Genomic DNA, 27,359 nt, shown 5'->3' on the forward strand with positions numbered 1-27,359 from the left:
TATATATATATATATATATATATATATATATATATATATATATATATATATATATATAAGCATTTTCTTCAGCAAACGGTAAAAAAAATAGATATTCGAAAATTTGAAGGGTTAGAAGTATAGCATACAAATGATTGAAAAGGAATGTACACTTTTCTTTGATCACATTTATGTACAAATGAGGAATGGTTATAAACACATTTTTGTTGACTAGTGGCTCAAAATGTTGAGTAATGTAACTCTCTTTATGATTAGTTCTCTTGAGAGGAGTTCAACTCTAACTTCAATATCTTCGATGCACAACTCCAGATTTTGCTCATGGCTATGAAAATTGTCAGTTACTGAAGGCTTGGCTTTGAACTGATGTGACACTTCAACACCGAATCATACATCGCAAATTCATTAGGATCAAGCACTTCAGAATCAGAAGATATTATCTTAGACCGCACAAGCTTGGATATTACCATCCACCTGTTCTTCTTTACTGACTTTTGGGGCCAGTAATGAAACATAACATAGATTCTAACGAGTTCACAGTGACCACTTCTGCCTCTTTTAAGAAGCTAATTATGGAAGAAGTTTCCTAGTCCTTGATTGAAGAAGAAACTGTGAGCTTATTTTTGTATTGCCTTCAAGATTTTTAGGGCCTTTCCAATTGCCTTTTTTCATGTTCTTCCTGCATTCCATGTATTTTCGAACCTCAATTGTGAATCCAGTTTCAGCATCACTCCTCCTGTGAACAACTGACACAAGCATGTGCATGTTATCCTTCGATTGCAACAAAAAATCTTTAACTGTACTACAAATATGGAAGCAACTATCTTAGGAGTTGATAATAAGTCTGTTGCTGCAATTGTAAGGAATCTTGTTCAACATGGAAAAACAAAGCATATCAAGGTTAAATATCATGCAATCAGGGAAGCAGAAAAAACAGATTAGAACATTGCAGTTCTTAAGATCAATTAATAGATATAGTGGTGACGAAAGCAACTGAAAAGGCAAGTTCGAATTACTATGCTAAAGACTTGGAATATTAAAGAAACATCTTAAAGAGGAGTGTTAGAATTTGAGAATATTCTGCCGTCTAAGCTCTTTGTATTTTACCTTTTCTGTTACCAGCATATGTTACCTACCTATTGAGGTTTATTTCAGGACAAAATAGCAAAACTAATCAAAACTCGATATGTTTCTGATTTGATTTGGTTGAATTCAGTTTTGGAAATGGGAGCAAAAAGCTGAATGCGATTGGATCTTTTGAACATATATTCCATGCAAATATGACACTAATGCTGAAAGAGATCAAATGTGTAATATATAAACAATATATTCAGTGATATATTTAGCATATCATCAACATATAGCAAGTACATTATCTACAATTGTCCCCAGAACACCATTACAAAAATTTGATGCCTTCAGATACCTCAACTAATGATTAAGAATGTTGAGAAGGGCAACTCTGATTTTAATCAAACGCCTAAACAGAGATTCGAGTCCTTCTTCAAGATCCTGTATACAGGTTCCCAAGTTCTCAAGCTTCTTCTGCAAACCACTGATATCGTTTGACTTAGTTGACATGTTTAATGCAAATAACTGCAATGCAGCATCCACTTTTGCAAACTCGTTCTCCTCTGCTACTTGTGCGTACCCTACCCTTTTGCTTTGCATTAGCTTTGATACCAAAGCCCAGCTGCTTCGTTTTGCTTGCGCTGATCCAGAAAAGAAATTCAGCAATGACTCAAATATGGAAAAAGTGATAACTTCAGCGTCCTTCAACACTGTTACAAATGCCATGGTTTGGTAGTAGTCTTTGTTAGTGAGGGCAAGGTTGCTTTTATTTGCGTTATTACCCTTCAAATTCTCCAAGGCTTTGAATATGGCCTTTCGCACCACCTTTCTTGAGGTCAAGAATTTCTTAACCTCCACTGTGAGTTCCACTTCGCCTCCTCTTCTTCTTCTTATAGTTGATTGAAGCTCACGGGTGCACTCCTTGGTGTGCAGAAGGGCATCTTTGGTTTCTGTACATGCATCAAGGAGTCTTAGAGATCCATCCAAGAGATCATCCACCCATTTCTCTTGGCGTTCTTGGACAAGTGCTTCTTGAGTTAGGGGTAATTGAACTAACTTTTCAATGCACTCATGCAAATCTAAAAGGGTAGTTAGATTTTGCCCCAGCAATGAAGAAGATATGGTTTCACAGGAACCTAACCTTGCTAAGTGTTCATTGCACTGAAGGATGAGAGGGTGTGGTTTAGAGGGTAAACTATTAGAACGAGCATGGTTATGGAATTTGTGGTTCAATGAAGATACTGCCATTTTTCTTCAACTAGACAAGAGGAGGGACCTGGTATTGAATATCTGCAATTCAATGGCCAACTTGGTATCTTTCCTTGCTTGTTAATCAATATATATATATATATGGCTATGGAGACACTAGGATTCTCATCTTGAAGTAAAACAAATAATTACTAACAGATCTGCATTGATATAAATATTATCAGAGATATGTTAATGTGATGTCCCCCCAGCCTAATCTTTACAACTCATACCCTTTTGTTTTATTAGTTTTTCTTCAAAGTTCTATAATCCCCCACTTGGATTTTGGTCCATAGTTTCTTCTGGTACACTGTTTCTTTATCAGAAGTTGCACGAGGACATTGACATTATCTTGGCAATACAATTACATTTTTGTCTTCTGTGAAGAATTATTTTATCCATGTTGAGGTATCCACGTGTAGACTATTTGAATTGGTAAAAGGAAAGCTCCATGCCTCTTGGTAATCAGCTTTAATTAGTACTAATAAATATACAATCATTTGCAATTCTATCACTTCAATTTTGTCACTTTGTACTCGGGTGTGCCGGTGATTGACTTGAAAGTTTCATTGCTTTTTGGCTTCATTCATTTAAAAGGAAGCCTCTATAACAGCATATATGCCATGACAGATGCAAGTTCTTGTCTTCTGTTTACTGAGATTAGTATCACCATTGAAGCTGCATTGTCAGTTTATCTAAAATAACATTCTTCCTTTAATTTATTTGCATAAGGAAAATTATATACACGTGTCAGTATCAGTATCTCAATGGATGAAAGAAATGTTTGATATGACTCGGAAAAAGAAGAAGGTCTGGTATGTATTGAAAAGCAAACTTTGCCAAACTTTGTCTAACATATCATAATCATTTGCATAAGTTATGGGTTGTGAAAATGAAAGTGGTAGATTTTATGAACAAGATAGGCTCCATTCCATATCCTGATATAGATAGTGTTAGTGCTGAAATATAATTTTAGTATAAACTGTAGTTGTGACGGTGTTAGTGTATTATAGACCTTGCTTTGCTGTCAGCATAAAATAGAAAGATATGATAAGGAAATTAAATGTTGATTTGATTTGTCTCATAATGATAGGAAGAAAGCATCACATCGTTCATTGAATTGAAGTTGTGATATTTGAGCCCACGAATGATAATAGAGAGCAGTTGATCAATCACAAAGCCACCAACCGAAGGACAGAGGCAATTGTGATATCAGCCACGAGATGTTGTTCCAATCATTGATCCATAAAACATGAAGCCTATAAACACCAAGATTTGAATTAGATCGTGACACTTAAATTCTGATAAGAACATTTAAATTTGCCTATTTTCCAAATGTATCAGATTATTTTTAGAGTAAGACATTAACGGGTCAAATTTATTCGTTCTTCTCTCCAAACTCTTCTGTTATTCTGTAATTTATTTTGAATCTGAACTTGGAATAACACCAAAGATAGAAGTGAGACGAGGTTGGCAATACATTGCAGATATTTGTGAAGGAAGGAGGAGAAAAAATAAGGATAATAACTGGAATTTGAACTTGAGGGAGTCAGCTAAATTAGGATTTCAAAGAATTTATTTACATAAATGGTCCTATTATGTTCAATTGATACTGTTAAATTACATCAGTAAATTTTGTGATACTTAATTAAGGTATTCATGATTAGAGAAAAAGTATTATGATAGGAAAAGCTTGTTGGTTTATTAAAAATAAAATAAAATTTAAGGTATAAATATCATACGCCCACCAGATAATCTTACCCAGAGACTGAATGGTCTTTCCTAAACTTTTTTGTGTTTTCTCTCATCATACGTAATTTCTTCTTTTCGATTAAGGCAAAGGAAGTATAAATATTCTTGTTTAGTATAATTTTCTTTGCCAAAAATAGTTTTGTTTCCTGTTGTAATCTGATTCTAATTGTCAAATTTGTTTGAAATGATAAGGTTGAACGAACATGTCAGATAGAAAAGTCCTAAATTTATTTTTTAAGATTTTAGGATTTCATTCTCTTTTCGTGAATTGAATTCAAGTGACATTTATGTAACTTTTTTTCAATAAAACCTCATTCTTCGAGGAAAAAAAATATTAGAGTTTAGTTTCTCTTAATAACAATAATAATATTAATATAAGTGAAGGTATTGTATATGTTTCATTGAGAAATTATCAATATAGAAGAAACTCACTCTTAATTGAGATATTATTGCGAGTATGTATCATGTTTGATAAAAATGATAAAGTTGAGATTAAAGCTTCGTACACCCAATCAAATTTCACAAATTTCACTTTCCACTCCATCAAAAGCTTCTAGAAAATGTTGTCTATAAAATGAGAAAATAATTATTTTTTGAAAAAAAAAGATTAGAATTATTTATTGTGTTTCAGAAAATAAATTTTGAGAGCAATAAAAGTGAAAGTGATAAAAGTAAAAGTAGTAAGAAAAGTAATATGGTGGATAATGAAAATGATAGGATACATAAAGTAAAAGTAATTGTCTAAAATTAAATATCATAAAAGAAAGAAAGTCCATAATGCATTCAAAGTTTAGTCAATCCATTAGAGCTCGTTTACATTTGTATAATCTCTACGCTAATGAATCCTTATTTAAAAAGAAGAAAAAACCTTCATCTCCAACACAAATCTTTGTTTACAATTTTCTCAAACGTATTTTTTGAACTCAGGAGCATAGAAAAAATAATAACAATGCACTCATTTTAACTTTTTTTACTAAACCTTATCATTATTTTATTGTTATTTATTATCAACTCCTTCAATTTTGAATGTTTCCTAAACATTTAGAAGTTTTTCAAATCTTACAATTTTGTCAAGTTTTTTCCATTCGTTTAGCTTTTTTACGTTAAATTTATTAAAATACATATTACAAAAAACTTGACCACAAAAATGTTTTATAAAAATATCACAACTTGTAAAATTATTATATAGTTTTTTAAAATCCAACACATCCTACCACATAACTAGTATGCCGCCAAAAGTTTTATTAGTTTCATTCATCACAACTAATCGACACGTGTGCCTAGATCATCGTCAGGTGATTTTAAATGAATTTGATAGTTAAAGGTACTTCAAAGGGAAACTATGTTTCTGATGATTTGCCTATGATGAATCGGAGAAACAACCTCAGAGTTTTAAGTTCGAAATCTCCGTAAGGAGTATCTTATTAAATATCTTGAAAAGTCTATGGAGTTACCTTCTTCACATTCTTCTTCAATGACAGTTATACAATACCCTAAATTTCGATTGATATTTCACTACCTTTCGTACTAAGCTTTTAAGTAGAAACTAACATTAGGAATCAAACTAAAAAATACGACACAGAACAAAACATGCCATCAATGGCCAACGATAAAACATGAAAGTGTTGTGAAATATATAATTATCAAGGATGTAAAAGGAAATAAACGTTGAATTAAGAAACTGTCCGAAATGATTCAATCTAGCATAAGGTATGTCTCAAACTGGAAACAAAAATCAACTCAGCGATGCATCAATACTACACATCTAGGTGTTTGTTGCTCTAGTGTAAATCTGCTGACTTGCATGGGCAGACACCATCCTGATTGAACCTCTAGCCATCAATTCCCTAATAGCCTTCCTTGCAAGTGATCCATTAATCTGCAATGTGCATGTAAAAATTATTAGAATCTTTTCTTCACATGATACCTATAAATTGATGACAATCACCGATAAAAACCAAGAAATACATACATACACATACATCTATATATACATACACACAAACACACATACATGTGTGTGTGTTTCTGATTATAAGTCATTGGTTAATATCATCAGTCATAGGAATTTCGATAAAAATGAGACTTTAAGACTGCAACTGTTAAGAAAAATTAAAGGTGCTCCATAGAGAATGAAAAACGTTATGTTGGACTTTCAGCTAGTACCCTATTTTTTGTATCACAAATATCAAATGACATAGCCTCAGACATCTTCGACATGGATAGAAGACCTCCTAACTAAATGACGAGACCTAAAATTTATCAATTGCATAGGTTTGTAAATGATTATTGAATCCAAACATCATATCTCACAACTCAATGCTTGGAAATTATTATCAGCAGAGGAAAACGATAGTTAGCAAATCCAGAAAAATATCAAAAAGACCATCGCAAGAAAACGTAGGCATAGCCATGTTGCAGAAAGACAGACAAATAGTTAACATAAAACAATTATCCAGAATTATTCCTCGAGAGGAAGTAAGATAGCAGATAGAAACACGAAATAACTAACAAAAAATTCTAGGTTTAAAAGCTTGAAAATATATTCAATTGACACACAAAAATATACAAAGAATAAAACTTGCAACAATTGAAGTTGTATCTCCACCAATCAGTGAAGAAAATCCCAATTAAAATCATAGTAACACTAGACATATTTTAGACGGTCCACATCAGTCTAGGGATGCAGATCTCGTAGAGGACTCCAAATAGAGGAAAAGTTGCAACTGAATCTCACTCTCACATTGAAAAAGCTCTCGTCTTTTCCAATAAAATAACTACAAATGTATAATATGCACCAAAATAATGAAAATGCCACGAACACAAACGCTATTACCAATACGAGTAATCATGTAACAGAAGAATATAGAATAGGAAATCAAACAATTACCCTAAGACGATCAGAGAGAATGGATGGAGTGATAAGCTTGTATTTTGGTGCCTCAGAGAGGAGTTTGTCATAGGTACCCTGATCAAACAGCACCATGTTATTCACCTTTTCCTTTTGCTTTCCCTTGCTCCACTTCTGTTTCAACAAAAATCTAACATTAATATCACACACCCATCCATTACACTTATCTAGAATTACCCAATGGGCAAACCAAAAGAATTGGAACAAAATTAAAACTTGAACAAGAAACAAGAACCTTCTTCTTCTGCTTGCCACCGCCAGACTTGGCGGGCTTTGATGAAGGTGGGGGAGCCTTGTCCTTCTTTGGAGCCTGCAAGTACCATCAAATCAGAATCACGAACATTAGATTGCAACAACAAAAACAGAATGGTGAAATTATCAGAGAAACTTGCCATGGATTCCGATCACAGACGGCAGGAGCTCTGAGATTGGAGACGGCAGCGAAGTGAGGCAATCTAAATCACAAAACCTAACTAGGGTTTTTAGTTGGTGAGGAGTGAGGGATAAAAGGACCAAAATACTGAATACTACGTCGTTTTATTTGATTCATCTGGGCCACTTTGGTAATGGGCTCTCACACCCACTAAGTTTTGTATTGTAACAACTCATTGTTTACACTCCTCAATTTAATAAGTACCCTCTCTTTCCTTCCTTATATGTTTTTGAATAATCGTATTTTTTAAAAATAAATAAATAAACTTTACTCTCCTAATGTTACGCTGCATATTCTCTTCCATAAACATTTTTTCTGTTTTACTTTATTTCTTGGTCGATCTTCTTTTGTCCTTTTCGAAATGTTATTAATTCTTCCAATGCAGGTTATATTTATATCGCACATTTTTGTTCTCTAAAGACGTAGTTCACTCCTTTCATTCCTGAATAGGCCATTCATTATTATTCACACTTCTTAGGAAAGTTATACAATTTTGTATTATCAAATTTGTTTGTAAATATAATATTTTTAAATTACCCTTAAATAATTAATGTACTGATAAAAACAATGTAATGGTGAAGTTTAAATTTTTAAAATTAAACTCATCAATTCTTCCATCTTTATAAAAAAGAAAAAACGATAGTCGGTAGTATTTTTATTTATATGTAATATAATAATATTATATCCATGGAAAAGACGTTATATGCAATATAAATTATAATTTTCTGCCATTAGTATATATATATATATATATATATTAAAGAAGAAAAAAGTTTTGTTGTAGTTAGCAAATTTGAGAATGTAATTAGTTGAATGTTGTCAGGTAAAGGCTCCATCCACATTCAGGTTTGTTGTAGAATGATGTACAGCCTGAGTTCAGGTTAGTTTTATCATTTAATTTTATGGGCCTTATATGTTAATCTTTTACTTTCTGTCCCATATATATATATATATATATATATATATATATATATATATATATATATATATATATATATATATATATATATATATATATATATATATATCAGACTAGAGTCGGTTTTTCCATGACTAAAATCGATTCCAAGCTAAACAGATTGGTTTATAAACCTGCATAAAAAGATGCAAGGTGGGTTGGGATGTTGAAGTAGTTGGCTTGCACAGACCTACCCTTCATAGACTCGTGGTCTGCGCAAGCTAAAGGTGGGACGGGCTGACTCGTTGGCCTGCTTATAAAATTAAATATTCTCATTTTATAGCTTTTACATCATTTATCACATTGTTTTTACAAGTTCCTTTTTTATTATTATTATTATTATTTATTATTATTATGTTTATGTTTATGTATAATCATTTTATATAAAATAATGAATTTAGTTTTTGAATGTGAAATATTATTTATGCATTTTTAGATACCATCTTGTAGGTGACATGTTGCTATTATATTTTAATATTCGTTGTTATTATTATTTTTATTTGATTAGGTAAAATAATTTGAATTATTTTGATAAATAAATATAAATTATTATGAAAAAAAAATATTTTACTCATCACAAATACAAATCAACTCGCAGGGTGAGATAGATTAGAAAAGTAAACCTAATACTACATTCGAGACGAACATGAACCAATTTTATTTATACTTTACGGGCTAAAACGCAGAATAAACTAAAACGGGTTGAAATTATCCACTTTACCATCCTAATTTTAACGAGAATAATATGATAAAAGTTCATATCTTACACTCAAATCATCTCAACTCACGCGATATCGGAAAAACTAGCTAACCCGTAAATTTACTTTTTCATACGTTCTCAATTTTTTTGAAAGAAACTAAAACGAATCTCACCATTCCGCGTCTCACAATATCTTTGAACGAAATATCCTCGAACACAGCATAAAAGGAGACTTTGAAATTAAAGTTTTTTCGACCTACTCATTTGGTACATCAATAAAACAACGTTTTATTTAATAAAAATGAATCGAGACTAGTTCACCTTCAATTATAGGTTTTCATATATTTATTTACGTGCACTTATGCCACTGCTTAACAAATCACGTTTAAATTGGGGGAGCTAAAAATCAGAGTAAAGTTGAAATGAAAATGTTTATGTGATGTTCCATTGGAAGAAGCCGAAAGCTGCATCTTGGTCCTTCAATATTGAGGCCTTTTTATTTTTGAGAAATAAGAAACAAAAACAAAAGTGCATTCCTTTTTCTTAACGACTAAGAAATGGGTCGCTAATCCCTCACACTTTTAATTACTCTTTTCTTTTCTCTCTTAAACTCCAACTGTCATTGTCTTCTATTAGGTACTGCCACCTTACCACCACTACTTTTAACATTTTTAAACTATTTTAACCAAACTTTTCTTTAAAGAACAAAATCATTTAATATCAGATATATTAAATTCTGTGTTTTTCTTCTAACACTAATTTGTATCATTTAATAACTTTCTTTTTTTTTTCAAAAAGACAAATAAGAATATAATTTTATGACTTTTCACACTAGACTTTTTAAGTCGATGATATTATTAGTTTATTGTAAGTTAATGTCTTTAGCAACAGGTCACACATACAGTATTGGAAGTGAACTTTAAGTTTATCTCAACTCCACAAAACTGATTTTGTGGGGTTGAGTTAGGCTTAAAACCCACTTTTAACATAGTATCAGAGTCAAATTAAAGTCTATCCTAATGAACTTTCTTGGACATTCTGTTCCACCCGATATCGGGCCGCTAACGGACTATCCACTACTTTCTTATCCCATGCATGAGATGAATATATCTTGGCGTGAGATGGTGTGTTGGAAGTCTCACATCGACTAGATATAAGATAATTTCGTAATATATATAAGTGAGGTACAAATCTCACCTTACACATCAATTTTGTGGAGTTGAATTAGACTTAAAACTCACTAGTGATGAATAGGTCACACATATGTTAGTATATATGCCATTAATCAAACTTAATGCGCAGAGAAAAAGTAGAAAAAAAAAAGAAGAAGCAGAAAATGGAATGCCAGATAAAGGTGAAGGCATTAACAACATATTCGGTCTATTTTCTTTTATTTTATTGAACAACTTTTTTTGTTTTCTTTTTCAAACTTTTATTTTCCTACCCACTTAGATTGGATTCTATAAATCAGAGCGAGTGCACCCATTTCAAAAAAATAAACAAAGAAAAGCCAAACCAAGCAGAAGAAGCACACACTTCAAAAGCAGATGCAACACACCAAATTCAGTAAAAAACTGAGTTCCTTCACTCTGTTCCCATGCATCCGATTCTAGAAACGGTTGGTGTCTGCATCATTCTCCAGTGTCAGATGAATTCTCCTGACAAATCGTCGGTTCCTTTTGATTGACCAAACCAACCGTTTGATTTAATCAACCAAATGAAGCCCTCCACCAAGCATTTCCAGAAGCTCCAATCAAACAAAACCGCGAAACCTCGGAAACATAACCGTTACCTCCGAAAGATCGCGAACGTGTTGCGTTACGCCGAGATGTGCGTTGTTCTGGTCTTGGTTTCGAGGCTCTCCATCAACCTACCATCCACTCTCAGAAACTCAACCGAGTATTTCCGCAACTTCATGGGTAGTCCTCGTTTTGTGTTTTTCCTCGGAAACGTCATAATCATAACGTTGTTCGCGCAATCGGGTCACTTTTCTAATCACTCTTCGGATAAACCATCGCCAGAACCCGATCTGTATCTCGAGTTTCTCCAGAACAGCACCATCAAACCAACACTTGTTGTTCACAGCAACACTCGTAAAGCAAAAGGTCAGAAAATTGATCCCACCAAAACAGAGACTGGTTTGGAGACGGTGAAGAAGGATTACAGAAGGTGTCGATCGGAGATGGTAGAGCGCGTGGTGGAGAATGAGAAACCGGCGCGCGTGTTGCGGAGGTGTGAGACTGAGAAAGTGGTCGGCGACGTTGATTCGTACCCTGAAGATGGGATGAGCAACGACGAGTTTCGTTGCAAGATTGAGGCTTTCATTGCTCGGCAACAGAGGCTACGAACGCAAGAATAAAAGTGTGTTAATTTGGTTAAGAAAAAAGTTTGTATATTGGTTCTACTATTGGGTGAAGAGTGAAAAAAACTATACATGCAATGTTATTTAATAAACAAACTAAATATGTGATGTATAGATAAGTTGTAATAAGTAGAGCTTAAAGGAAAGTGAGTAAATTATATATTGTTTTCATCTTAGAATTAATATATCGCATGTATTTAACTTTTTCTTAATTTTTCAGTTTCGTTTATGCTAATTCAAGTCTTTTCAGATCCACGTAAAATCAGACCAGTTAGGTTTGATTCAATAGGCTGTGGAATGATAGCATTAGTATGAAATTTAGAAAACTGAAAAAGCAAATCCATGATACTAAGATGTTGTGTAAGTGCCACAAACTCAAGGTGCCACCATCTATTGTCTGCCACTGCCTATTCATTTTTATTTTGCCTTTCTCTTCTCTTTTGCTTTTAATTATTCAATGACAAGTGTGGCAAGTGGGACCCACCTATTTTATGCTTTATTTTTTGTCTTTAAACAAAAATACAGAAAAATTGGATTACTACTTCCGGTAGTAGAAAAATAAGATTGGAGAAATGAAAAAACAAACAAAAATAATTAATAAAATATTAAAAAATCATTATTTATTTTATCACGAAAAAATTATTTATTTTTCTTATCTCACTTGATTGTGTTATATATCACGGTTGATTTGTTTCCTAAAATATATTACTTATTTACCTCTCATATTTTCTCTTTGTTTTATTAACACGTTTTTTCTTTTTGTGGGGAATATTCTTTTGTCACACAGCACACATAGCTATTTTTCCATATTCTCAAAGCAAAACCCTATTCATGTGATACAGAGAATCAACCTTAAAAGGATTCCTATATTGTCACGTGATACTGGTAATCATTTTGGAGTTTGATGATTTCAGTTATAATTTTTGTAAGAAAAACATGGGATTTTTAATAAAATTATGTTATTTTTTATATTTTTGAGATTTGTTTTGATTTTTTATGTAGTTTAAATTAAAAAAAATCAACATTCCAAATTGAATAGTAACTGATGTTTCATTACACAGTGCTATGTGAAAATTGTACACAAGGAATGTTGTAAAAGAGAAAATTAATGTAAATACAGTTTAAATTGAAAAGTAAAAATTTATATTTCTATAAGTAAATAAAAATTAAATTTATTTAATACTCATTGTATTAATTCATTCAAATAAAACGACTTTTCAAGGTAGAAAACGTGTACAAATTTTAAAAAATAAAACAAAAGTATCTAAATTTGTAATAAAAAAATAATCATTTTAAAAAACCTAAAATAATAATTATATAATAATACACTTTTTTTTCTAGAAAACACAATTTTTCTTATATAAATTATATTCTTTTAGGTTATTTTATTTTTCCCAATTAATTTATTAGCTATTTTTATTGCATATTTCTAATTCCATATGCTAGCTAATTTATGAGTTACTAATTTATCAACTAAAAATTATTTTATCAGCTAACCGCTAGTGTTTAATATTTTTCCTAGTAGAATTTATCCGCTAGTTATAATTGTTTAATATTTACTATTTTTGAATTAGTTTAAGTTCAATCAGCCGAAAACTAAAAGAAAAAATTTTGGATTTTGAGAATGAAACAACAAAAATGGATAAGAGAGTACATAATTTTGATATATTTCATTAGAGCTGTCAAAATGGGTTTGAATCCGCGAGCCAACCCCGCTCATCACGGGGTCGGGTTGGGTTGAAATTTTTTTATAAATTTCAATACGGGTTGATTTTTGACCTGACTCATTTAGAACCTGGCTCATCCGGGTTGAACCCCTGGTCAGTCGAGTTAGCTCATCGACCCGCATATAAAAGGATCACACAAGTGTTTTTATTTTTTTTAAGTTGGACTTTACATTTAGGTAATGTTAGGTTGTTTTTTTTTATCCCACATAAATAATTTGTATTTTTTTATTTTAGTTTGTATTTGGATTGTATTAAAATTTATTTAGATTTTAATTAGAATTACAATTTAGTTTTGATTGAAAATAAAAATAAAAAAATTGTATTTTTTAAATTGAGTGAACCCGTGAGTCAATCCGTTTAATCCGCTAACCCATGGTAAATCAGACCAGGTTCAAATTTTTTTGACTCGCTAAAAAGTGAGCCGGATTGGATTGGTTCACTTAATCATCAACCTATGGTGCGTCGAGCTGGGTCGGACCAGATTACCCATTTTGACAGCTCTATATTTCACTATATTTTTTGTGTTTCACGATAAGAAAACTTCAAAACAGTATATGGGTAAGAAAAGATAAAATTTTGGGAGATTGATGGTAAAAATGAGAATATAATTATAAGTAACAATTTAGATAATATTTTACCTACTAAATACACAACGTGATTGTAGCAAAAATGATAACACAAAATAAGGTGATATGTTATATTATATTATACATGCACGTAAACTATATATAAGCTTGATAAACGAGATAGAAGGTGACGTAAACATGTAAGGTGAATTTCGGATACTAAGCTTAAATTTCATTGCAACGTAGCAAAAAGCAAGAAAAACTTGAAATGGTAGAAGCACATGGTGTTTCACTCGCACTTATTTTTTTGTCATGAACATGACCAGATAAGTATACTCTAATTTTTGTTTCTCCAACAGTTTCGCAACCTTCTCTCCGAATCTAAGGAACAATTCATCAATTACACCTTCTCCAAACCGTGAAGTCAGAAAAGGTTCAGTAGTAGCTCTCACGTATTTCGCTATGAAATTGGCTCTCGCATTTGCATCTAAAGCCAAATCACCATTACCATTTTCTTTCAACCCCTCATCCCAACTCGACTTCAACGTCTCCAACTTTTGAAGGGTAAAACACCCTTCCGCATCAATCAATTCCTTAACTTCATTAGCAGTAGGACCATATCTTGGCATATTAACGGACTCCAACTTTTCCTCTTCGATCAAACTCTGCATTGCATAGTATCAACACTCCATAAAGTTATCATTCCACGAAAATTTTAAGAAACAAATGGATAAGAGAGTACCTCCAAAACCATGTCATTGAGAACCAAACCAATTAACCCCCAAGGAGTGATTATGTCAGAAGTTTCATCTCTGCCAACAAATGTTAGAACCATGCCACCACCATGCACGAGTTCCTCCGCACGTGATTTTAGAAACAGATTGAAATCTTCACTGAACTGATGAAGGTAAGCTTGGTACACTGTGCATTGGCTCGTGTTTGTGAAGTAAATGTTTTCCTTGTTAATCAATCCCTTCGGAGCCTGTTGCCAAACGAAACATCGTAAAACAAATACTAAAATTCTTATTTATTTGTTGGTATTAACAATTGAAGATAATAATGACCTGAGAGAGCCAATGGAGACTGGTGGAAGAGTGAAAAAAGTGCATGGAATTGGTCGGGAAGAGTCTCCCATAAAAGCTTCCGGGCGTTGCATTGACGAAACATGCACCAAATCCCTCTCCCTTTTCTTCTCGTAGCCTCTGGTAGAAGCAAGGTAGGGAGTGAAAGATGTTGTTGAAATCGTTTTGAAATTGATCGTTGAGGTAAATCTGGAATGTGATGGAGCTGCTGCGACTTATGTTATGAACAGCATCAATAACATCGTACGCAACCTGAAGTGCGTTTGGTCCCGAAGAGCAACCCAGATCAGCCACTTTGAAACAGCTCGGGACAGAGTTGCAGTACAGGGACTTCATACTTTCTTCGAGTATGGGTTTCACTTTTGATATCATCTTACTCTGCACCAAACTAATAAAATTAGAAAAACAATGCAATTCATTGTGTGGGCAAAATAAATAGTTAGATAGTACGATGGATACTTGAAAGGAGGAATTGTTTGCGTAGCTAGCTTCGCCAGCTCCACCATTAGCGAAAATAAATTGAACTGTTTCCATTGGCAGGGTGAAGATGAAGCGTGGATGAGTAATGATTTGGTGTGACAGTGATGAACTTGGTTTCTGGATCGTCTTTTAAAGAAGAGGAGGCTTTCAGTCCAAAAATTCTTACGTCTGCTCATACGTAAGAAAAAATGTCCACATTTGCATAGACCTACCTTACTTCTCTCAACTTCACAGTCATGTCTTTGAATCATAAAGTTGACCTTCTCAAACAGATAAATATGCCTCCTAATATATATGTTTACAACATATTTTCAGTCTTCTATATTAATAAAAATGTATTTTAATTTTTTAACTCGAGTTAATGTTGTACTACCAAATTTCCAACTTATTTTCGATTTTAACATTCGTAATTTCTTGCAAAATAATAGATGGTATGCACACGTACAACGAAAGTAGTTCGAAATGATCGCTTGTTTATGGTAACTTGCATTTAATAGATGAGATGGTATGAAAAATAAGAACATTTGGTGAGCTTGTAGTCAGAAAGATGTTCAGATAAATGACAATTCAAAATGAAAACGAATACTTCATATTCCAAATATAACTTTTATCGATTTCAATCAAATACTCGTTTTTTTACTTCATAATATTTATAAAATCACATAAAAATTATAATTATGATTAGGTATTTGATTATTATATATGCATACTATTTCATTTTTTTCAAAACCCAAGGGCGACCAATAATTCCACTCAATTATTTTCAGCATCACAATTGACAGGCATATTCAAAGAAATTTGGATTTTTTTTTGCTTGATTTTATATATTTTTTCTCTCTTGGAGTTTTAAATTACACTTACAAATATTGATTTTAAAGTTTTAAAATATATTTAAAAAAATTAATGTACCACCAATGTATTTTTAATGTTTGAGGCGTTTGAATTCAGGAAAGAATCTGAGGCGTTTAAAGAAAAAATAAATTCATACTAGGCTCGCTTGAACTTTTAGTATATAACTCTTATAAAAAAAAAAATAGAAAAATAGGCACAGAAGTAACTTGTCCAAAAGTTCGAATAATAAAACATAGAAAATGCTTATCTAAAACATCGAGTAATCGATCCCTCAAAATTATAGTGGAGCGTGTACATTGGAAAGGATGGAAATTGAAATTAATCTAAATCACCTGAGTGGTAAAACATGGACCCAAAGGATTCCCACAAATAATATGTATGAACTAAATAGTTGTCTACGAGATCATCTTTAGTAGTACACAATTTTAAGCGCTGGACTATTGAAATTGGACTCTGAGGTGATGGAAGGGAATTACTTTTTGCGCTATCCTTACATGCTAGTTGAATCATCCTTTTCACGCCACTTTTAGAAATTTAGTTCCCGAAGAGTATACAGGACTGATGCAAAATAGCATTAAGATTTTAAATCAATTCAAATTCATATAGATTTGCAAAACTAGCTATAAAACCTAAACAGTACTGAACCTGTCATTTAGCTCGCCAACCTCAGTACTGATCATAGGCCAAAGAAAGCACCAAACAACATTCTATTGAAATCCTTTTATACATATAATAAAGGTAACACATAATCCAGTAGAGTTCTATATAAAGACCAAAACCAAAACCACGTACTTACCTCGATTCAAAAGGCAGAAACAGCCAGGAAATGAGAAACCCCAACTTAGACAGCCATCTTCATATCAATCTTCTGGTGAGGATCATAGCCTATGAGCTTGAAATCAGCAGCCACAAAAGAATCTATGTCTTTCTTCTTTGGATTTATCTTCAAAGTCTGCTTCAAAGTACATTAAGGGAGTCAACAAGGAAAAAGAGTCAAAAGACAAACTAAAAGAACTGTTAAACAATAGACATTACTGGAAAAGGTTTTGGAAGTTTATGGAGCTGCTCCTGCAAAGGCCTCACATGATTACTATAAACATGTGTATCCCCAATAACATGGATAAAATCACCTGGAATTAGATCTGAGAAAAAGCCAAGTCATAGTAAAAGGGTTAGTTATTTTACATAATCACCTTTTAAGCTGCACTATTTCTCCAGTGATATTATCAAAACCAATAAGCTTTTATAAACTCTAAACCTACGTACACCAAAAAAATTAGAGTACAGATAAAATACCAACAAGAAAAACAAAAACTTTGGCCTCTATTATGCAAAATTTTCAGTTACTATAAAGAAAATGTCCACACACAACTAAAGTCCAACAAAACTGATATATAAAAGACTTGTCAAGTCTAAACCAACCACCTGACCTAAACATTCTAGGGCCAATTCTAGCAAACAGAAAAAAGCAGGCTTTGCCAGCCAGAGCATAAAATTGAATCTTCGAGTACCACACCACCTATTAACTAGCTTAAAGTCAAACAACCAAATAAAATGGGATACATCATCACTAATTACACCCACAAAATCTAAAAACATTTTATCAATTGACTACATATTTAGGTCTACGACGAATGCTTTGATAATTTACATACCACAAACATGAGCAATCATGCATGTCAGAAGGGCATAAGATGCAATATTAAATGGAATGCCCAGGCCCATGTCCGCAGATCGCTGATACATTTGACATGATAACTCCCCGTGTGATACATAAAACTGCGAAAGTTAAAATTACAAAAATCAATATATGTGAGGGGAGAGTTTTCAAAGATCAGCTGGAAGTGGCAGACCTGTGCAAACATGTGACAAGGTGGAAGTGCCATTAATTTAAGATCAGCTGGATTCCACGCAGAAAGAATGATTCGTCGATCATCAGGATTATGCTTTATCTTGCTAATAACGTCTAAAAGCTGATCAAACCCTTGGCCGGAGTAGTCAGCATGCATGTCCGTGTACCTATAAAAGGTAAGACAGCGAGTAAATGTTTGAGCAAATTCCAAAAAAATATATAATTCCCCTACCTGGCACCAAAGTGCCTCCATTGAAACCCATAAACAGGTCCCAAGTCGCCCTCCTCCCTCTCTGTCAAACCAACACTGTAATAAAACATGTACAGCCAACCAATTACTAACTGCAACAATATAAAGGAAAAATGCACAATGTGTACTTCGAAGTTAAAACATATAATCATGCTTGCCCATCAAGGTATTCTCTGGATGCATTGCCATCCCATATATGAATGTTTTTTTCCTGTAGCACCTGCCAAATATACCTTGTTTTCAGACTGAAGATCATACAATAAAATCTAGCATACCAGTAAAAAATTTCCAGTTAACTATAATATAAAGCGCCTGATGCTAGTGAAAAACTGTGAATGAAAATTTAGTCCGCAACCCTTTATCTCTATGGCACTAACAAAGAATCAGTAAACGCTTAGCAAGTGCAAATTGTTTTATTATCAAACCAAGCCTACCCTGAGGGATAATAAATTTGTTATTTCACACATAATCTCTAAATAATTCTCTACAAGAAAAACAAGGTTTCGTAATGCTCGTAGAGAAGAATGTCAATTCAGGTACGTACACATAACTAATTATTCTATAATTGCATTTTTTCACATGTTATACTCTGTATCTATGAATATCGTTTTCAAAATTCCAACACTAAAGAATGCAATCATATTTTAAAGTTCAAATATATTATAGAAGTAGATAATAAAAGAAATGAGTTAGCTTAGAAGAACCAGAGCTTTCCACATGTTTACATCTATTATTCAAATCCGAGCTCAAATGTTATAAGATACACAACCGTTATGTTCTCCAATAGTTGGCTCATGTCAGCTTGTTTGTGACCAAACTGAGGATAGGTGAGGATTCATGTGTGTATGGAAAAGATTGGCAGAAGATATTAATACCTTGGCATTTGTTGAGCCACTGATAAACCAAAGAAGCTCTTCAACAACTCCTCGCCAAAATACTTTCTACAATCAATTGAAGAAATCTTGTCAAATTTTCTCTCAAAATTTACAACTAGATATTCTCATTCGCAAGAAACACTAAATTACACTATAATATTCAAACCAAAGTAAAAAACAAAAAACAGTTCACACGAAAGACAGATTCTTTTACACAGTAAATCAAATGCGCCTTAAACCATAAACTCTACCACATGCCTTAGTTGTCAGAAGAGGAAAGCTTCTGCGTAAATTGAATCTCATCTGTGGAAAAAGACAAAGTCAGCATATAAACTACAACAACCCTCAATATACCAACCAAAACATTACCTGGCTACCAAATTTTGACAAGGTGCCAGTCCCCGTCCTATCACCCTTTATTGTACCTTCAGAAATGATCTCTTGAACCAGCTTAAGATACATATTCTCCTCATGTCTCTCAAAAATCATTTTAGGAAGAAAAGAAAAATCCTTGACCTCAAATTTTATGGAATCATAATTATTATCAATAACTGGATCGATATTCTGGTTCAGGGACTCCAAAGGAGAACTCCTTACACGAACATAAGTGATGAAAGAATAGCGTATGTTGTTTTCCACCTTAGGAAAGGATGAGTACCACGGCCGAAATATAGTGAAATCAACTGAAGGCATAAAAGTGTCACATTCGATGTTTGACTGAATTTCTGTTAAGTGGATAGCTTCACATCCGGGTGCATTGAGAGCCTCTCTGTACATGGAAATTATCAGCTATAACAGAGAAAGAGCTTCACACGAAAAGGAAAGAGCAGATGAAAAAAAGTACACTTGAAAACAAAATACCTAAATATTTGACCACCTCCAATAACAAATACTTTCTCAATTGACAGAGAGTAAGGAGAAGAAGCTAATATTTCCAATGCAGAATACATACTTCCACATATAACAACATTCTCTGACGTTGCAATATCAAAGCTGCCTGAGCGAGTGAGAACAATGTTAAGGCGACCAGAAAGAGGCCTGTACTGAAGAGGGATACTCTCCCATGTTTTCCTTCCCATTACAATGGCATTCTTCTTTCCAGGATCAGATGTTTTCTCAGTGATCTCCTTAAAAAATTTGAGATCAGTAGGCAATCTCCAGGGTAACTTCCCATCCTTGCCAATGCCCCAATCTTGAGTGGCAGCCACTACCACTTGGTAAGTCCTTTGCTTATTAGGTTGTGGATTGACATTGCCATTGCTGTCTCCATTGGAGATGACAGAAAAATCACTGGCCATTACAGAACTCAAACGCCGACAGAACCTTAAAGATGGTTTCCGAAAACAAGAACTGCACAACCAACTCTTTTGGAAGTGCAGCGGAATCTGAAACCAAAAAAGGTAGTAGACCATAATTAAAGAAGGTAACTATAAATGAAACCAGCCATGCGCAAAGTAACACAATGAGATGAAGGGGACTTTGCATGTCGTTAGAAAAAAAAATGAGCAGGAAGTTATTCAACTAAGACCTAGGTTGCCTTAGAATTAATTACTGGAGAGAGGAGAGGGAGCATAACCCCATATATTTCGGAAAAAACCGCTGCAGCTAATGCATGAAGAAGTCTAAGACTTTATCTTTAGCCTTCACAGCAAAATGAGAATACTCTCCCAAGACTCGGCAATAAAATTTGGAACCCACCCAAACATTAATAAGTAATTTCCCAAAATCTGTCCACTACAACCATGTCCACTACAACCAAATCAAACCCGCACTGTTAGAATATAACAGCACAAGACGCACATAAAAAGTTTAACCATCTTCTATGCAACCCACTGCAAAAAATAGTGAGCTTCCAAAACAAAAACAAAAATAACCATCCAACACATGCAACATAATATTCAAACACACAAAAAGAAAAAAAAGCAACAGCAGAAAACATAGAATGTGAAGAAGGAACTGACCGATGTGAAGGCGAAGCGCGAAACTTTGGATGCGTAATGACCTAATAAATAGAAGTTGGTGCAAAAGTCCACGAAGCTTTTGAAGTCAAGATCAATGTAAAAATTCGAACAGAGAATTATAAGGTCATAAGATAATAAAATGAAGATTTGAAAGAAGAAGAAAAAAGGTTAGCAATGGAAACAACCAGCAACAGCAAAAGTGAATAAGATGACAGAAACCGCTTTCTGAGCAATGGATTTTTAAGAAGAATCTGTCACAATGGACTAATCGGCCGTATGATCCGCGCCTTCTAAACGAGGAAGCCCAACCCCCTCACTGCGAATAAAATACCAAACAATCTGTTGCCAATCTACACCTCCCTTCTTTATTCTTACACCCCCATTTCTTTTAAATACCCATTTGGTTCCTTATGAAGTGGTAGACGAACTTATGATATTAAACTTCTTGCCATAAGAAAATATTGGAGGCATTTACCTTCTTACCTTTCTGATTAACCAAAGAAAATAAACTTTCACATTCAACAAGTGATTAAAACTAAGTTACATTCACATTCAACAGATTCATACTACAATAAAGAGAAGGTTGGACTAAATTACAGTAACATGACATTATAATCTATTTATTTGGTCAAAAACTAAGCTACCTGTTAAATTCATAGCCAACTACTTCCAATACACAGATAAAAAATAGGGTACACCATATGATGTATTGAAATCAAAAATCACCTCAGCTATGTATAATTAAGACCTCAAAAAAGAGATCAATAATAGTAAACAAAGCTCATACTTGTATGCTTAAAAAGAGGGAAAATAAAAATGAGAAGAAATCAAAACTCAAAATTTCACGGATTCAAAAAAACAACTAGGCAGACTTTACTTATAACCTAGTAAATAAATAGCATATGCAACCCCAACAAAGGAATAATCCTTCATCACTGTCAAAGAGCCGAAGAAACTAACAAAATAAACTATTTAGGGATATGAAAATCAATAAATTTCACATCTCGCGATACATTGCTTCAATAAATGTACCGATACAGTGCTTCAAGATCCAAATGACCATAAATACAAGGATGAGTTTCTTTCTGATATGTCAGTAGCATAAATGGCTCTTTTTTAACATATTTCATGAGACAAGAACGAGAGAGGAATTTGGAGAAACAAGAACACGAAAGGAATATTAAGGTTTCAAGAACCCACAACATGGGAACCCAAAGCAGAGAATGCAAAAACAGGGGATTCGAAAAAAAAACCCTTAATCAAAAAAAAAACTCAAAAACAAAAATGGTGGAAGAAGGAAATTTACCTACAATGTCAAAGGACTCCATGGTTGGAAGAACGGAACTAATGACGACAAAAGTCTACACCCGTCCACGATAGTGCCGTCCAGAAAACCATCCAAAAAACCCTAAATATGGGAGTAAAGAGACAGAGACACAACAACAAATTTGCAGTGCATGACTGCCGAGGACAACCACCAGAAGCACCACAGGTAACACCACTACAGGGATAGAGAAGAGGCATAGAACTTTCGAAACAAAAAAGTGAAGAGACTTTGTGTGAGGAGTTTGTCCCTTTCGCAACAAGGTGGAATTGTTTTTTCAAAAAATTAAATAAAACAGAAACCACGTAGGAGCCAGATAGACTTTGTGAAACTTGTCAAAAGAAAATGCTGTCAAAATATCGTTTCTCTAGTTTTACATAGCCTCAAGAATTGCTTTTATGAGGGTAGAAAGGATAAAATATTCTATTTCAGTAAGGAAATTAATAATATTTTATCTATACGCACTAGAATTATTCTTTAAAATCTAATATGGCTAAAAGGTAGAGGGATAAAATAGAGTATCAAGTGGTTTCCGGTGCTACTAAATGATTGATTACCTTGCAATTAATGTTCTTGCTTTGTCATATAGGTTGAATCCCCATCAAAAGCTCCTAAAACAAAACTCTAGTTATGGCCTATGGGGTATATGAGTCAGAGCATATCCATAAAGTTTAAAACCATGCCATAACCTCCTTGGACTGCTTTAGTTGAGACACTAAAGTTGACAGCAATTGGTATGGTCGAAGTGCTAACTCTTCTAAAGTGAATGTTTCATTCAATCTATTCTAACATAAGTTTGAGGATAAAATACTCACTTATGTATGTCACACTAGCAATTCGTAATGAGGAGCTTCCATTTGATTGTAAAATACTGATCCCAGAGCACATGGTATACAAGTCCATCAAACTCAGCGGTAAAGCCACCCTTTATTCCAATAACTTCAAGACTTAGGTCATATGAGCTTCAAGGAATCACCAATAGTCCTTGCAAGAACAGTAACCATCCTTGAAATGATGAAATCTATTAGCATCCCTCAAAATGATCTCCCTTCCAGTAACTTTTGCGATTAATTTAATTGCAGAATGGCAATCACCACAAACCCGCAAATTTTTCATAACTCTAATTGGCATTCCTTTAGGCACTTTTAGGAGTCCATATGCTACAGCTAGCTTTTCACTATGATAACCCAGGCTATGTGTCTTCTCTTCCTCATCCACATCGTGAAGGACAAAGCTACCATCAGGACAGTACCCAGCTTCCCTCAACAATCCACCTAACTTCTCCAACATTTTCATGATGATAGGCTGCTCAGCGTGGCCCTTGCTGTCTCCCCCAGTGAACATATGTACCTTTTTCTCTACCTCAATCCAACTACAACCAGGCAATTTGATAACACTCCTAGATTTTATTTTCTTCCTAAGGACTTCAACATCTTTCCATCTTCCTCTAGAAGCATACATATTTGAAAGCAAGACGATAGGTCCAGCATTTTTAGGTTCTAGCTGTGCAAGTTTATCAACGACAACTTCAGCCAAATCAAGATTCATATGAGTTCTGCATGCTCCCAACAATGCACCCCAAACAATTGCATCAGGTTCCATTGGCATCTTCTCTACTAGTTTCATTGCATCATTAACCTGGCCTGCTCGACCTAGCAAATCAACCAGGCAAGCATAGTGTTCAACTCCCGGTTCCACTTGATATTTGCATTTCATTGATTTAAACAATTCAAGCCCTTCTTTCACCTTGCCACTATAGCTACATGCTGAAAGAACCCCAATAAAGGTAACATCATCTGGTGGAACTCCAGAGGAGCCCATGTCATAAAAAACATTCAAAGCTTCTTCCCCCAATCCATGCTGTGAATAACCCGTAATCATAGAGTTCCACATAACAACATCCTTCAAAGGAAACCTGTCAAAAACACGTTTTGCTCTCACAAGATCGCCACACTTAATGTACATTGTAATTAAGACCGAGGAAACGTATAAATCCTTATCAAATTCAGATCTCACCAATTGGCCATGCACCTGCCTCCCATGGTCAAGACTGGCCAGGCTGGCACACACAGAAAGAACACTAATTAAGGAAGGGAAACTAAGCGCAACTCGTTCTCTCTGCATCCTCCGAAACAAACCCAACGCTTTCAACTCATACCCTTTCCTCTCATACACCTTAATCAAGGCACTCCAAGTTCCATCATCCCTATCCTTCATTTCCTCAAACACACACCTCGCCTTATCCACCTCCCCAGCAAGCCCAAACCCCATGATCATCTCATTGCAAGCAACAACCAGCTTCACCGGCATCATGTCAAAAAGCTTAGAAGCCTCTCCCATCCTCCCACTATGAGTATAACCCATAAGCATGGCAGTCCAAGACACCTCATTCCTCTCTGGCATCACTTCAAAAAGCTTCCTCGCAACATCCACTCTCCCATTCCTTGCATACCCAGAAACCATAGTTGTCCAAGTAACCACATTCCTCTTCGGCATTTGATCAAACAGTGCACGAGCCTCGCCCAAACGACCCTCCTCACAATACCCTCCAATCATGTTGGTAACCGCTACCACATCCTTTTCAGGCATCATATCAAAGAGCTTGCGCGCATCCTCAATGCGAGCCTCTTGCAGCAACCCGCCGAGCATAACGGTCCACGATACCACGTTCTTGTTGGGCATCTGCCAAAAGAGACGTTCCGCTTCAGCAACATCACCATTTTGCACGTAGCCACGAACCATAGAAGTCCACGAAACAACGTTGCGATCAGGCATTGAGTCAAATACATTGCGTGCATCAAGCAACATTCCGTTCTTGATGTAGCCTGAGATGAGACCGTTCCAAGATACGGTATTTCTCTGGGGCATTCTCTCAAACAAGAAGAGAGCCTCGCATGGTTGGCAGGCTTCAAAGTACGCAGCGACCATTGTGTTCCATGAAGAGATGGTTCTGAGAGGGAGAGACGTTTCGTCAAACACCCTGCGAGCATGGTCTAGTTTACCGCTACGCGCGTAACGTGCAATGGCATTAGCAGTGGTGCACTGTAATCTCACTTGCATAAGCATGCTCCATAGCATAGTGGCACGACCATGGTGACCCATCTACATATGAATGCATAATCATGCACTATTAGCATTTGTAAACATACAAGTCTCAATGTTCTATTTATCTAACGCTTCTTCCTCGACCTCCCCATTAACAAAAAAATGATTACTTTCCCCAAATTAGAAATCAAGACCCAAATACAAAAGAAAAAAAAAAATCCCTAAGGCTATGTTCTTTTGGGAGGAAGGATTAGAAGGAGAAGGAGAGGAAGAGATCGAAAGGATTAGAGAGTGAAGTTAGTGTTATTTCTTTTAAGGGATTCAAAGGTGATTTTAGAGTGGATTACGGAATGGAGTGAAATTTGTGACTGAATTGACTTATGTGACATATTTAAAAAAAATTAATAGAAAAAGTTAGATATCCAAAATGTCCTTATTGTTATAGGTAATGTAAAATTATATATATAAATGATTTAGAATTATTTTTATAAATTTTATTAAATAATTGAAAATATAAAAAAATTATTTATAAAACAATAAATAATAAAATATATTTTGTATGAAAATAAATTTAATATATAAGATAGAAAATAATTTATTTACATGGAGACTTTTTTTTATTTTTAATAATAATTTTAGAAGTAATGAATTTTTATTAGGCTTAAATACTTTTTTGGTCCTCATTTTCGTAGTGTTTGTTACGGATGGTCCTCATTTTGACAAAATGTTTAAAATGGTCGTCATTTTGACCGAATGTTTAAAATGGTCCTCATTTTGACAAAATGTTTAAAATGGTCGTCATTTTGACCGAATGTTTAAAATGGTCCTCATTTTCGACATAATGTTTAAAATGGTCCTCATTTTCGACATAATGTTTAAAATGGTCCTCATTTTCGACATAACACACCCTACTACAAATCGTGCCACCACTTGTACAATGCTATGCTTCGTTAATGATTTAAATGGTATTACAAAAAAAGACCAAATAAAACACGAATTGCGACCAAAAGACCATTTTAAACACGAAAAAGACCATTCTAAACATTCAATAAAAATGAGGACCATTTTATATCTTCTGTCAAAACGAGAGTCATCCGCAACAAACACTACGAAAATGAGGACCAAAAGGTATTAAAGGTATTTAAGCCAAAATTAGCCTTTTTATTATCACCATTATAAATTATTGATTGTCTACTTCAAAAGCTCAAGCCCTAAGAGAATTTCAAATACAACCTTTAATTGCATCATCCCTTGGCCCCAAGTTTAGCCATATCTAATAAGTAATGTTAAACCTATCACTCTAAACAACTTCCAAGATTTCAGGCCCATCTGATTGATTTCAATTCCAATTTCCACATGAGCAATCAAATACCAGTTTTTCAGGACATCTTCATCATACAATAATCACAAAACAGATAAATGAAAAGTTGCAAGTGGCCAGATACAAGATGTATTCGTTCTTGAGACAGGTTTTAAGTTCAATGTAACTGAATTTAACATATACTACTTCAGAAACACAACGCTGATATCTCTAGCAAAAGTTTTGAAGTTAAAAAAAAATAGGATGAAAAGAAGAAGATAATGGTATCAACCTTGAGGAGACGCGCTTCGTCGCCGGAAGAGAAAGAAGACGCTGAGAGGGGATCGGAGCTGGGAGGTGATCACTGCTGGCATGGGAACCTCACCAATGCGAGGAGATCGCCGCTGCGAGGGAACCGCCGTTCGAAGAGGACCGTCGTTGCCTGGGTAGCGCTTCGTCGTCGCGAGTTCAGAGAGAAAGAGAAAGAAGACTCTGAGTGTTGAGTGTTTCGTTTGAGATGAGATGAGTGAGTGTGAGTAATTGATTTAGGGTTGAAAAAATAAAACAGAAGCGGGCTTGGCCCGCCTGGGCAGAGTTATGCAGACCCAAGGAT

At 34.3% G+C, this 27,359-nt stretch overlaps 6 protein-coding genes across 9 annotated transcripts; 1 reads left to right on the top strand and 5 right to left on the bottom strand.

Moving 5' to 3' along the window:
* Positions 1 to 165: 165 nt before the first annotated feature.
* On the bottom strand, positions 166 to 2,372 carry LOC114162958. Its single transcript, XM_028046977.1, has 2 exons — positions 1,424 to 2,372; positions 166 to 743 (listed from the first exon to the last, which is right to left on the bottom strand). Exon 1 carries the CDS (start codon positions 2,314 to 2,316, stop codon positions 1,429 to 1,431), a length of 888 nt encoding a protein of 295 aa, XP_027902778.1. The 5' UTR covers positions 2,317 to 2,372; the 3' UTR covers positions 166 to 743; positions 1,424 to 1,428.
* Positions 2,373 to 5,668: 3,296 nt separating this feature from the next.
* Positions 5,669 to 7,626, bottom strand: LOC114196261 (40S ribosomal protein S25). Its single transcript, XM_028086849.1, has 4 exons — positions 7,372 to 7,626; positions 7,215 to 7,289; positions 6,959 to 7,093; positions 5,669 to 5,947 (listed from the first exon to the last, which is right to left on the bottom strand). Exons 1-4 carry the CDS (start codon positions 7,372 to 7,374, stop codon positions 5,834 to 5,836), a joined length of 327 nt encoding a protein of 108 aa, XP_027942650.1. The 5' UTR covers positions 7,375 to 7,626; the 3' UTR covers positions 5,669 to 5,833.
* Positions 7,627 to 10,533: 2,907 nt separating this feature from the next.
* Positions 10,534 to 11,644, top strand: LOC114196188. The gene has a single exon (XM_028086751.1). The coding sequence runs from the start codon at positions 10,788 to 10,790 to the stop codon at positions 11,427 to 11,429; it is 642 nt and encodes a 213-aa protein (XP_027942552.1). The 5' UTR covers positions 10,534 to 10,787; the 3' UTR covers positions 11,430 to 11,644.
* A 2,207-nt stretch (positions 11,645 to 13,851) lies between these two features.
* Positions 13,852 to 15,586, bottom strand: LOC114164464 (7-methylxanthosine synthase 1-like). Of its 2 annotated transcripts, none has more exons than XM_028049151.1 (4): positions 15,267 to 15,586; positions 14,790 to 15,195; positions 14,468 to 14,707; positions 13,852 to 14,390 (listed from the first exon to the last, which is right to left on the bottom strand). In XM_028049151.1, the coding sequence occupies exons 1-4, from the start codon at positions 15,536 to 15,538 to the stop codon at positions 14,025 to 14,027; spliced, it is 1,284 nt and encodes a 427-aa protein (XP_027904952.1). In that variant the 5' UTR covers positions 15,539 to 15,586; the 3' UTR covers positions 13,852 to 14,024. The 2 variants fall into 2 exon arrangements, with proteins under 2 accessions (XP_027904952.1, XP_027904953.1); XM_028049152.1 differs by having other exon boundaries at positions 14,790 to 15,185; positions 15,267 to 15,584.
* Positions 15,587 to 16,321: 735 nt separating this feature from the next.
* On the bottom strand, positions 16,322 to 27,226 carry LOC114163394 (bifunctional dihydrofolate reductase-thymidylate synthase). 3 transcript variants are annotated; one of them, XR_003599416.1, is made up of 14 exons: positions 23,217 to 23,309; positions 21,078 to 21,118; positions 19,978 to 20,501; positions 19,486 to 19,885; positions 19,375 to 19,419; positions 19,117 to 19,182; positions 18,400 to 18,461; positions 18,224 to 18,298; positions 17,993 to 18,158; positions 17,795 to 17,918; positions 17,175 to 17,281; positions 16,936 to 17,091; positions 16,785 to 16,811; positions 16,322 to 16,697 (listed from the first exon to the last, which is right to left on the bottom strand). XR_003599416.1 is itself a non-coding variant. In XM_028047705.1 (13 exons), exons 1-12 carry the CDS (start codon positions 23,302 to 23,304, stop codon positions 16,981 to 16,983), a joined length of 1,809 nt encoding a protein of 602 aa, XP_027903506.1. In that variant the 5' UTR covers positions 23,305 to 23,313; the 3' UTR covers positions 16,322 to 16,697; positions 16,936 to 16,980. The 3 variants fall into 3 exon arrangements, 2 of the variants coding, with proteins under 2 accessions (XP_027903506.1, XP_027903505.1); XM_028047705.1 differs by lacking the exon at positions 16,785 to 16,811 and having other exon boundaries at positions 23,217 to 23,313; XM_028047704.1 differs by lacking the exons at positions 16,785 to 16,811; positions 23,217 to 23,309 and adding an exon at positions 27,039 to 27,226 and having other exon boundaries at positions 16,342 to 16,697.
* Positions 21,493 to 27,263, bottom strand: LOC114163393 (pentatricopeptide repeat-containing protein At1g56690, mitochondrial-like). The gene is made up of 2 exons (XM_028047703.1): positions 27,039 to 27,263; positions 21,493 to 25,503 (listed from the first exon to the last, which is right to left on the bottom strand). The coding sequence occupies exon 2, from the start codon at positions 25,501 to 25,503 to the stop codon at positions 23,374 to 23,376; it is 2,130 nt and encodes a 709-aa protein (XP_027903504.1). The 5' UTR covers positions 27,039 to 27,263; the 3' UTR covers positions 21,493 to 23,373.
* Positions 27,264 to 27,359: the final 96 nt, after the last annotated feature.

Source organism: Vigna unguiculata, chromosome 9, assembly GCF_004118075.2.
Source record: "Vigna unguiculata cultivar IT97K-499-35 chromosome 9, ASM411807v1, whole genome shotgun sequence".
Taxonomy (NCBI): Eukaryota; Viridiplantae; Streptophyta; class Magnoliopsida; order Fabales; family Fabaceae; genus Vigna; species Vigna unguiculata.

Excerpts from the sequence above, each read along its gene's own strand:
- LOC114162958 (XM_028046977.1), bottom strand. The coding sequence starts at position 2,316 with ATGGCAGTATCTTCATTGAACCACAAATTCCATAACCATGCTCGTTCT.
- LOC114196188 (XM_028086751.1), top strand. The coding sequence starts at position 10,788 with ATGAAGCCCTCCACCAAGCATTTCCAGAAGCTCCAATCAAACAAAACC.
- LOC114164464 (XM_028049151.1), bottom strand. The coding sequence starts at position 15,538 with ATGATTCAAAGACATGACTGTGAAGTTGAGAGAAGTAAGGTAGGTCTA. Across the intron at positions 15,196-15,266 it reads CAAACAATTCCTCCTTTCAA|TTTGGTGCAGAGTAAGATGA; the intron begins GTATCCATCGTA and ends TAATTTTATTAG. Across the intron at positions 14,708-14,789 it reads GTCTCCATTGGCTCTCTCAG|GCTCCGAAGGGATTGATTAA; the intron begins GTCATTATTATC and ends GTTTGGCAACAG.
- LOC114163393 (XM_028047703.1), bottom strand. The coding sequence starts at position 25,503 with ATGGGTCACCATGGTCGTGCCACTATGCTATGGAGCATGCTTATGCAA.
- LOC114163394 (XM_028047705.1), bottom strand. The coding sequence starts at position 23,304 with ATGGACTTGTATACCATGTGCTCTGGGATCAGTATTTTACAATCAAAT. Across the intron at positions 20,502-21,077 it reads CGCGCTTCGCCTTCACATCG|ATTCCGCTGCACTTCCAAAA; the intron begins GTCAGTTCCTTC and ends TTTTGGTTTCAG. Across the intron at positions 18,299-18,399 it reads TCCAGAGAATACCTTGATGG|TGTTGGTTTGACAGAGAGGG; the intron begins GCAAGCATGATT and ends GTTTTATTACAG.
- LOC114196261 (XM_028086849.1), bottom strand. Across the intron at positions 7,094-7,214 it reads GTGGCAAGCAGAAGAAGAAG|AAGTGGAGCAAGGGAAAGCA; the intron begins GTTCTTGTTTCT and ends TTGTTGAAACAG. Across the intron at positions 5,948-6,958 it reads TTCTCTCTGATCGTCTTAGG|ATTAATGGATCACTTGCAAG; the intron begins GTAATTGTTTGA and ends TGCACATTGCAG.